The sequence below is a fragment of the Haplochromis burtoni genome, unplaced genomic scaffold (assembly GCF_018398535.1).
Source record: "Haplochromis burtoni strain Fernald_Lab_line unplaced genomic scaffold, NCSU_Asbu1 Contig_233, whole genome shotgun sequence".
In the NCBI taxonomy this organism is placed as follows: Eukaryota; Metazoa; Chordata; class Actinopteri; order Cichliformes; family Cichlidae; genus Haplochromis; species Haplochromis burtoni.
In genome coordinates, this window is record NW_024582594.1 from 940456 (window position 1) to 951326 (window position 10871).

Below are 10871 nucleotides of genomic sequence, written 5' to 3' on the forward strand. Positions count from 1 at the left end.
TAAACAAAATTATCTCATTTGAATCTTTGCTGTGGCACAGCATAGAGAAGTAAACGTGCAGGGTGCAACACACATACAGGGTTCTTTCTGCATTACATCAAAAGGAAGCCAAGAGGACATTGATGGGTGTGTGTGTGTGTGTGTGTGTGTGTGTGTGTGTGTGTGTGTGTGTGTGTGTGTGTGAGAGAGAGAGAGAGAGAGAGAGAGCTGAGATCTTTAGTCAGCAGGCTGTTAAAATGACATTCACACACTTTTTCCATCAGCTTTGATACAATTGTTTTCATAGTATTCCGATTACAATCCTTCATACGTCAATCAGCAGTTTCCCAGTTTGTTTGTTGTTGTTGTTTGTTTGTTTTTTGTCTCCATACATGTCTGCAGATATCTCCATAAAAATAGAACAGCTGTCTTTACAGTATGACAAGCCTTTTTTTTTTTTACATTCTTCAGGACCATATTCGGCATTGGTCTCGTGATTCTGCTCGTGAGCGTGACGTGGCTGCAATGAAAGCAGAGGAAGACGATGTGGAATAATCTCACAAAAAGCCTGCCCGTATTTTTTTTTAAAATAAACTCCAATACATAAACCACACACTGTTGTTGTGAAGACGTTTTTGTTTTAGTTTTGTTTGTTTGTTTTTGTAATAAAACACACTCATGTTTATCGTCAACAGCGTTTCCTAGACGTTTACGTCACATATCGCGTCACGTTTTAGTGGAAGCACGAGGGGATTTCAGTGGATTTCTCCGCGTGGATCAAGCTGTGGGATATCTGCTGTGCCTGACATGTGTCCGTGACTGCAGGGGACGAGGCCGTAAATGGTGTCTGGGATCCAAGTCGGTTTAGAGCGTTTCGTTTCCTGGTCATGGAAGGTCCAGAACCGGTTACCGATTATTTAAGGGAAGTGAACGGACACTTGAATGAACTTCAGAGCTCCGGTGAAGGATGCTCTCCTTGCCGTAAGAGCACCCGTTGTTTGATCCCGCCGGTGTACTGGAATGAGCTGCTACAGCTTGTTAAACTGGCAGGACCGGTGGTAAGACGCATTATTGAGGCACTGAAAAATTATTTATTCCCAACAGTAAAGATGAAATTTTAAAAACCTGCTTCATTTTAAGCTAGTTCTGACCTGAGTGCAACTCCTGTAACAGTCTCGCAAATAAGACCTTTCCAATCTGGTTATGAAATAAAAAGTCAACACTCGGACATAAAGTTTTTTTTTTTTTTTTTTTTTGCTTACTGTATGTTAAATCTTTTATAGCCTTCTGACATTCAGGCCTGAGTTACAACATGCTGCATACTGTTTAATGCTTTGATTCCACATAGCTGTATTAAAAATCAGCATTATAACTAGACTGTCACACATTTTACTAATTGAATGTGTTAAAATCTGTTTATCAGAAAGTGGCAGGATCCTGCACGACAGAAGATAAAACACTAAAAATAGAAAATTTAACTAACAAAATAATTTAAATTAAGTTAAGTATCTCAATAAGAGACAAAGTGATGAAAATTATAAAATTCAAAAAGGTGTATATATAAAAAAAATACACATGGCTGCTTATTTCCCCTTAAATTATGCCACATTTCTGGGTGGTGCCCATCAAAAACTTAACAGCTTATTCTGCTATTGACTCGTGTTTTGAGTTTCTGGTACTCTAGATGCTGACAATCGGGTGCCTGATTGAAGCCTGATTAGCAGCAGCTGTGAGGGTGGACAGTTGGTGTCTGCTCCAAGCCGGCCATGTTTGACTGATCTGGATAGGACCTGTGCCTTGAAGGGCAACTTCAAGCTGGTGGTCTGCAGAATCAGGTTGCAGAATTATTTAGAGTGAGCCCTAGTACCATCTCCAATATAACGGGGAATGGTATAAGAACGGTCACAGCGAAGCATTTCTTTGCTTTTTATGCAGTTTATTTATTGTAATGGTTTACACATTACAGGCTAAAAGCCTAACAGGCTAAAGAGACACAAATCTGCCCTCTTTGGTGACCTGTTGTGAACAAATTAGGAAAGTAAAAAAAAAAAAAAAAAATTAAACATCAGTCTGAAAATTGATAGTTTTTCAAGTTTCAGGCCAGCAGCATCAGCATGTTATTTTTCATATGTAAAAATGTATAACACTGTTTTAAAACACACACGTGGTCATTTAACTAACCATAAACAAACACATTTGTACAGTCATGCTTGCATACTTTATTGAAGCACAGAAAGAAAATTTCACGTCACAATATTTTAACAGTTCTAAATTAAATTCTTGGCTCAAATAATCTTGGTTTGTCCTTACGTCGGTATTAAATGATGAATTTGACTTCTGGTGCCTTCCTAGAAGCCTGATCTGTGCGTTTAAAAATATATGATGTTAAAAAAGACTGCAAGAAGTTTAGAAGCGAGTATATCATGAGGTATTTCTGACTAATGAAAATTCTAATGAAACAGTTCTTCTTTATTTATTTATGATCTGCTGGATAATAATGCTGCGTTTGATTTTGTTTTCCCAGCTCATTTCTCAGCTGATGGTCTACATGATCAGTACAGTCAGTATGGTGTTCTGTGGTCACATGGGGAGAACTGAGCTTGCAGGAGTGTCACTAGCAGCTGCGGTAAGGAGACACACTTGAAGCGTACGTCAGCTCTTTTCTGTCGCTGCCTTCTGTAAGTCTTCATTTGGATTCTGAACACATGCTTTTTTAAATGAATGTATCTATTTATTTGCAGGTGGTTAACGTCAGTGGTATTTCTGTTGGCACTGGTTTATCAGCAACTTGTGATACCCTGATATCTCAGGTTGGGGCCTATGTTTTTTAAACAACTTAACAAGGAGATTGTGGTATCAAGTTTGTTTTCCTGAACTGTTACTTTGTCATGTGATCAGTAAGTCTTTGTCTGAATGTTTCATGCAGACGTATGGGAGCGGTAACTTGAAGCGAGTCGGTGTGATTCTCCAGAGGGGAGTTCTGATTCTGCTGCTGGCCTGTTTCCCCTGCTGGGCCGTCCTCATCAACACTGAGCCCCTCTTACTCGCAGTCGAACAGAGTCCGGAGGTCGCCAGGTAAGTTCAACAGGAACAGCTAGAGCAGAATTAGACAAATTCATAATTATCATCTGTAAATGCACAATATATACTTTAAGTCAAAATCTGCACTACAGTAGAAGTAAAGCAGATGTGGTAGATCAAAAGATTTGCAACATTAATGTGCAGCTGACAAATCTGCAGCAACTCTGCAGGTCTTGCATGTCAAAATGTCTGAGAAATGTTTCAAGCACCTTTTTGAATTTAGGCCATAAAGAATCAAATCAGTTTTGTAGGCAAAGAGCACTTGTAATCACACCTGCATTGTAGATATGTAGTTTTTTCACACATTGTGTTTGTCTCTCTGGCCTGAAGTCTCGCCCAGATGTATGTGAAAATCTTCATGCCTGCTCTCCCGGTGAGTTTGATGCATTCAGTTTTCCCTCATGATCCTGTGTGTGAACGCACAAGCTAATGGTGGAAGCTATCAGTAAAATCAGAGAATGTCTAAAAGGGAGAACACCCACTCTGAGCACTTCCTGTTTCGTAAGGGACACTTGCGAAATCATCCAAAATGAACCGGGCCTTAGGGAGGTGAACCACAAAAATGGAACTCTATTTTTTTAAATGAGCTGTCTCAACGATCCACACAAGATTTGCCTTACTGTTGAACCCATGACATACATGAAACAAACGTAAAATAAAATATGTCAACAATATTAGTCAAACAGAACCTAAGTTGCAGTTTACTGATCTTATATCACCTCCTTGATTGTATGTATCAGTTTTAAAATTTTAATAGCCATCCAATTAAAGTTTTTAAACACATTACAAAGTAACAATATACAAAGTTCTTAGAAACAATAGTTACAATCGGCAATCATACGAGAATCAACAGATGTGTTTAAAGACAAAAAAATGTTCAAACTTTTTGTCTGTTTTCTATCTCCAGGCTGCTTTTATGTACCAACTGCTTGGAAAGTATCTACAAAATCAGGTCCAGTATCCTAACATAAGACATGTATGACATTCATGACATGTAACAAAGTTAAGTTTAAATGGAAAACGTTTTGCTCTTCGTTACAGGGAATTATGTGGCCTCAGGTTATAACTGGAGCAATTGGAAATGTCTTCAATGTTGTCATCAACTACGTCTTCCTCTATCCCCTGGAGCTGGGTGTTGCGTGAGTTTTTTTTTTTGTTTGTTTGTTTGTTTTTTGTTTTAATCACTTTTGAATGATAAGTGATTAGAAGGGTGCAGATATGTGTCTTTAAGCGTTTCACGGGAATGGTGTGTTAAAGCTTTAAAACAAAAACAAAAAAACAATTATTTAGTGATTTAGATTTTGAACCTGAGAGTCCATCACATAGTTCCAGTGGCACATCTGGACATTTCTTAGATTAGCAAAGACAGTGAAGTATAACTGTGCTCAAAACTGTAAACCTATTGATTCTGATAGATCCCTGACTTTTACTCAGGTATACTTACAGTATAGAATCCTTCCAGTTGATCTAATCTGGCAAAACCATAAAATCATTAAAAAAAATGTGCAGGAGAAGAAAAAACTCAAAACAATTATGAAATATTATTTTAAGACTGTCTAATTTAACTGCTTTTGTGGACGCTTTGTACATGTTTTAATCTTGATATTTTCCATTCATACTGTGTCGTTATATTTCTTAATAAGTGCCTACTTCTATTTTTGGTCACTTCTTCTGCTCATGGTACTACTGAAGTGGATCTGCAGCAGCCAATGCCATGTCGCAGTATTTGCTGGCTTTGTTCCTATGTGCTTACATCTGCTGGAAGGGTCTACACAAAGCCACATGGGGAGGTCAGTTTTCTTGACCACAGCGTGATCTTTGAGTGAAGGTTTAAAAAGCTGGCCGTCTTTTAATGGTTTTGTTTTGTTTTTTTTCTTCAAACTTCTGCTGCAGGTTGGACGCTTGACTGTCTGCAAGAGTGGGGTCTCTTCATCAAGCTGGCTATTCCCAGTATGCTCATGATTTGCTTGTCCTGGTGGATATTTGAAATCGGAGGATTCCTGGCTGGTGTGATAAGTGAGGTTGAGCTGGGAGCTCAGTCCATAGCATACCAACTCTGCATTGTAGCTTATATGGTAACTTTTTTTCATTTTTCCTTTCCTGTTTTTGGAGAGACTATTTCATCCATCCATTTATTTTCTATTGTTTTCATGAAACAGTGAAATTAATAACCTTAATAACCCCATTAATAACCTTTTAAATTAATCTTAGCTATAAAAATGCTTTAAAATATCTTAATAATCCTTCATAAGAACATATATTTTAAAAAGATTATAACAAAAAATCTTTGTATAATCTATACTTGAGAAGGACTTTGATCCCTTTAAGCATGACCACCATAAAACTCTGTATTCCTGATGAATAAAGGACAATGAATGTGGGATTGTAAAATCAGTGACTGTTCACCTGCTGCATGGTTTGCTTCCAGTTTGTGCAGCACACTGCATATGCTCATCAATGCTCACCACTCCAAGGGAACATAGTTGGATTATATGCAATGCAGTGCTGCAGCCCAGGAAAACTACCAGCCTTATTGGCAGTTTCCTTCTGTTCTTCTAATGAAGTTGGCAGTAGTTGCTTTGGTTTCTTTGTGTGTTTCTTCATGTGTGTGTTTGTGTTGTCTTCATCCTAATGGCAGTTTTATTTGAGCTTGTGCAAGTTTACACTACAACAAATCAGACTGACTCTCTTGTTGTTTTCGTCTGTTTCTAATCTTTGTGCTAAGATAACGAGCTTCTAGCTCTACTTTTGAACTTATCATACCAATGTGGTAGTGGTGCCATGTCCCTCATAACTTTAAACTAACTTTAATGAGATCATTTATTTTCATGAAATTCAATACTTCACATTATCACTGTGTAAATACATATCTTTTCACAGAGCCCACTGGGATTCTCTGTTGCTGCCAGTGTGAGAGTTGGAAATGCTCTTGGTGCAGGAAATCCAAAGCAGGCCGTGCTATCGTGCAAAGTCTCTATCATCTGTGCATGTAAGAAATGAGTAATCTTAAAAAGAAATAATTGAAAGCAAACGGCTGGTTACATGTGTTATCAACACGCATGCAAACAGTCCCTGAAAACACAGGTCGTGTCTTCACCTTCTCTCTTTGAAATCTCTACATGTGAACTGTTCTCTCACGCTGTGCATTTTTACTTTGTTTGTGCACCACAGTGGCAGTTGCCTGTTTGGTTGGGGCTTTCATCATCTCTACCAAGAACGTCATTGGCTACATTTTCACCTCCGAGCAGTGAGTGCACTCACAGACACACACTCAGTTTTACTTTGTTGCAGACACGTGGATGTCTAGCTGAGTCTGTGATGTTACACAAGTCCATTCAGACTATTATACATTATCTGTGGTCATCGTCTTCATGTTGATGCACAACGGTGATCTGTGACTGTTTAATGTTTAGCAGGTAGGTCCCTTTAACAAATCCCTCAGTTTATAGTTAGTGTTCATCCTGTGAGGCACCCAGACCCAGACTTCAAATACAGTGAAACGTTTTGCCTCCTTCCTGATTTCCTATTCTTTTTGTATATTTGTCTCAGCTCATCAAACAAATTTAAGTGGTAGACAAAGATAACACAAACACAAAATGCAGTTTCTAAATGATGGTGTTTATTATTAAGGGGGAAAAATCCAAACCTACATGGCACTAAGTGGAAAAATTAATTGCCCTCTCCTGTTATAGCATAAATTAAGTGTGGTGTATCACATCTTTGGTTTAATTCCTCTAGCAACACCCAGGCCTGATTACTCTCACACCTACTCTCAATCAAGAGATCACTTAAATACGACCTGCCTGACAAAGTGGCAGATATCATGCCGCGATCTAAGGAAATTCAGGAACAAATGAGAAACAAAGCAACTGAGATCTCTGTCTGAAATAGGCTATAAAGCCATTTCTGAAGCTGTGGGACTCCAGAGAACCACAGTGTGAGCCATTATACATAAATGGCAAAAACATGGAACAGTGGTGAACCTTTCCAGGAGTGGCCGGCCAACCAAAATTATCCCAAGAGCCCAGCAAAAAGTGTGGTGGCACAAAACACTAAATCTTCCTAATGTGTGAAGCACGGTGGAGGTGCTATTATGCTTCGAGGCTTGTTCTCTCAGGGGCCAGAGGCCTATTAAACAATTCCAACTTAATTAAAAGCAGATTTATAGGAGAATGTGACAGGGGTGAAGCATGAGCTGAATATTGTAAAGATGATGGCAAGATGATGACTGAAAGCATATAGGGGTTTTTGAAAATCCAAGTCAGAGTGCTGATTTTAACCCAACTGAAGCCAATCCTGTGGCATTCCCTGAAAATGGCTGTTTAATTATAACAATTATTTATAAACTGGGAGAACTGACACAGTAGCCATCCTTGCGATTGTGCAAATCATACAAGTGGTTCAAGTAAATGTCTGTAACTAGTTTTGAGATTCTTGCTCCAAAGGGAGATTCAACAATTTACTAAATGAAAGAGATCAGTTGCTTTTATGAGCTTGCAGTGTGAGTGGTTACTCGGTATATTCAATAAACACTCGAGACTGTCTATTTTTGGTTTTTTCAAATTGCCTTTATCATTAAGTACCTGGGCTCAACCATGAACAACTGGACCTTAGACGAAGAGTGGACAATTTCAAGGAATCAAGGAAGGAAAACTAACACTTAATAATAAACTATATTGCCACTTTTTTATTATGTTTAATGTTATGGTCTTACTAAATAATTAAGTCAAGCAGCTGAAGCACGCTCAATAAACTCCACAGTGAGGAATAACAATGTCAGGTTCAGATGCAGTTTGACTGCTGCAGTTGAACTCGTTCCTTTTATTGGTTTGCTGACTAGAGATAGATGTTACATTGAAAGCATGAATATCAATTTAAAGTATGTTTCTAAAAACCCTTTTAAAGGTCTTATTTCTATATCTTTATAGAGACATCATTCAGAGGGTTGCTGATGTCATGCTTATATTTGGATTCATGCACATCTGTGATGCCATTGCGGTGAGAAATCATGCAGAATAACCATTCACAAAGCACGTGAGACATCCACATGACCAGTGTTTGATACTTGCAGGGCGTGGCTGCAGGTGTTCTTAGAGGTGTGGGGAAACAGCTGATTGGTGCTTTGTGTAATTTTGTTGCATTCTACTTCATTGGCTTCCCCATTGGCGTGTCCCTGATGTTCGCAGCAAACATGGGGATTGTAGGTAAAACCAAACTCTGTGTGTGTGTGTGTGTGTGTGTGTGTGTTACTTACTCTGTCTCAGAGGATTTGTTTAGCAGCTTTCAGGAACTTTTTTTTTTTTTTTTTGGATCGGTGACAGGACTTTGGACAGGACTTGTCATTTGCCTCTTACTTCAGATGATATTTTACGTCACTTTTTTGTGCAAACTTAATTGGAAAAAGGCTTCAGAAGATGTGAGTAGCTACATCAGTTGCTTTAAGTTTAAAGCTTTCTTATTTGAAGCTAAAATGTACAATCAGTGTCTTTGATGTGTGTGATCAGGCTCTTGTGAGAGCAGGGGTTCACATCACAAAGGAAAATGCAACAGCTGAGCTGGAACACTCAGGTAAGAACTGGTAATAAGAAACAGTCTTGCTTTGAGGCTCGCATGAACGTTTTGGGTTAATCTCAAGTTCTCTCTCTCTCTCTCTCTCTCTCTCTAACTGCCCCAAACCTCTAGATTCACATCAGAGTCAGGCCCAGGTCAGTGGAGCTGAGTCTGCGTGTTTGAGTGCTGAGGGAGGAAACACAGACCCAACTGTAGCCAGTTCAGGCAGTAGAGCCTTCACCACCACCACCACCACAGTGGGAGATGTTCTGTCTGTACCACAGTTGGCTGTATGGCGTGGTTTGGCATTAATAATCATGATCATCATCCTTCTTGCTGGAATAATCATCAGTCACTTTCTAATGAAGCTGTTAAAATGACGGATTTTTGAGTGTCATAGGGCTGCTCAACAGCTTGACCATACTGAGAATCTACTCCAGTCTTCAGCTCTGTGCAGCTTCCAGAAACTCTTTGATTTCCTGGTCTGCAGCCCTCTCATATTTTCTTTACTGCACACCAAAAGAGCGGATGCTAACGTCAGGCTAAATTCACATTCAAAATTTCTTGTATCAGGTATCAAAACCCAAAGACTGTATACAAATGATGGATGATGCTTTCAGGTCTGAAATGTACCTAAAGTGTCTTACGTGTGCATTCTCTATAACAGACAGCAGCAAGCAATTCTTCTGCTTGTTCTGCTTGCCCCAGTAAACATTTTCTCACCTGTGGCTCTGTCACAGGTGTTACATCTTATTAAATACAACATCATGTTCACTTAGGAAATTATGGTCCCATTAGCATCACAAAGGAAAAAGGCAGTTATGCACTTCACTGTATGAGTATACAGTCTCACTTGGTTTCTTAGTGAGTCACCACTCAGTCCTTCTGTCAGTTTTCAAAACACGAAGATTGCAAAGGCTAAAATGCTAAGCTCTGAGTAACTTGTTTACTATCCAACAAGGGGCATCCAGCATCCAATTTTAGTATGCAGTCTATGAGGAAATCTGCTTCAGGAAGGGGGGTGTGTGTGTGTGTGTGTGTGTGTGTGTGTGTGTGTGTGTGTGTGTGTGTGTGTGTGTGTGTGTGTTTTACTATTAAGGGTCCAAATGAGGACTTAATTGTAAGCAAATGGAAAATGTATATTTTCTGGGTGGAAACAAGGAACTTAAACGTCCACCAGTAACATTTTATGCCAGCATTTTTCACGAGAACAAACATTTCACTGCACAATGTCTTCTTATATCTTCCTTTTGCTTCAAAAGACCATACTATGGACTTTTTTTTTTTAAATAGATGTATCAGAGAGATCTTTATTTTCATGATCGGTTTAGGCTTTAAACGAATAGATGAAGGTCTGTTTAGTCAGTGTTGAGACTTTGCTGAACAAATACATTTTTGAGTCATCTGCCATTCTTTTCTATTTCTGTTGTTTTGATGTTTTTGAGTTCCTTCTGTTGGAAATCTGAAAATAAAGAGTTTACTGTTTAATAGTGAAGCATTAAACAATCACAAACTTGTAGTCATACTGGGCGGCTTTTAAGTGTGAGAGTGTATGAATAAATAACTCCTGAACAAAAAGAGGCTTTTCATGAAGCAAGCTTCAAAAAGTTGGCTTATGTAGGGAAATTCCACATTAACAGCAGCTCCATAAAACCCATTTAGAAATGACTGTAGGTCATCAGTCTCATCTCTGGGACAAACAGAGGTCTCATCAATTCACAATAAAGAAACCTGATCCTGTTGATCAGCAGCAATGAGCTCAGCCACCCGTGGAAATGACTTCTGTCCCACTCAACCCCCCTCTTGGTTCAGTCATTTTCGCCAGTTTCCAGATCATCTGTCATGAATGACCGTGTTCCCTTTCTGCATAATCACTGTTAAAAAGTAACTTGTTGCACAGACTGTCACGTAGTCAGGCCCAGACACATTCTGTATGATTTGCATTTTGAGCCCTGTTTCATAACTATGACCATTTGTTGGAAATGTCATTTAAACATATACCATGCAGTGAAAAATTTCCCCCTTCCTGAGATCTTTTTCTTTTAATTTTTGCATATGTAAAAGGTTTAGGACTATCAAACAAATTTTAATATTGACAGAGCTCATCCAAGTACAAACTACAGTTTTTAGAAGATCTTATTTATTAAGGTGAAAAACAACTTTCCAAATATACATGGTCCTATGTCAAAAAGCGACTTTCCCCCTTTGCTAAATCATGAATTAAGTGTGACTAACTGCATTTTTTTTTTTTTTTTTTTTTT

General features: G+C 38.7%; 1 protein-coding gene across 2 annotated transcripts; it reads left to right on the top strand.

Annotated features, from left to right (window-relative positions):
• Positions 1-586: 586 nt before the first annotated feature.
• Positions 587-10862, top strand: LOC102313832 (multidrug and toxin extrusion protein 1). Of its 2 annotated transcripts, XM_005944520.3 has the most exons (16): positions 592-1037; positions 2504-2605; positions 2721-2789; positions 2906-3054; positions 3391-3433; positions 3968-4012; positions 4102-4199; positions 4753-4850; positions 4954-5135; positions 5941-6049; positions 6232-6307; positions 7989-8058; positions 8132-8264; positions 8382-8476; positions 8565-8628; positions 8743-10862. In XM_005944520.3, exons 1-16 carry the CDS (start codon positions 867-869, stop codon positions 8988-8990), a joined length of 1752 nt encoding a protein of 583 aa, XP_005944582.1. In that variant the 5' UTR covers positions 592-866; the 3' UTR covers positions 8991-10862. The 2 variants fall into 2 exon arrangements, 1 of the variants encoding a protein (XP_005944582.1); XR_006055154.1 differs by lacking the exon at positions 8743-10862 and having other exon boundaries at positions 587-1037; positions 8132-8260.
• The last annotated feature ends 9 nt before the right edge of the window (positions 10863-10871 follow it).

What these genes read in the sequence shown, in the direction of transcription:
- LOC102313832 (XM_005944520.3), top strand. Translation starts at nt 867, where the DNA reads ATGGAAGGTCCAGAACCGGTTACCGATTATTTAAGGGAAGTGAACGGA. An exon ending in GTGATACCCTGATATCTCAG is followed by an intron (nt 2,790 to 2,905) that starts GTTGGGGCCTAT and finishes TGTTTCATGCAG; the next exon opens with ACGTATGGGAGCGGTAACTT. An exon ending in CCCCTGGAGCTGGGTGTTGC is followed by an intron (nt 4,200 to 4,752) that starts GTGAGTTTTTTT and finishes GTACTACTGAAG; the next exon opens with TGGATCTGCAGCAGCCAATG.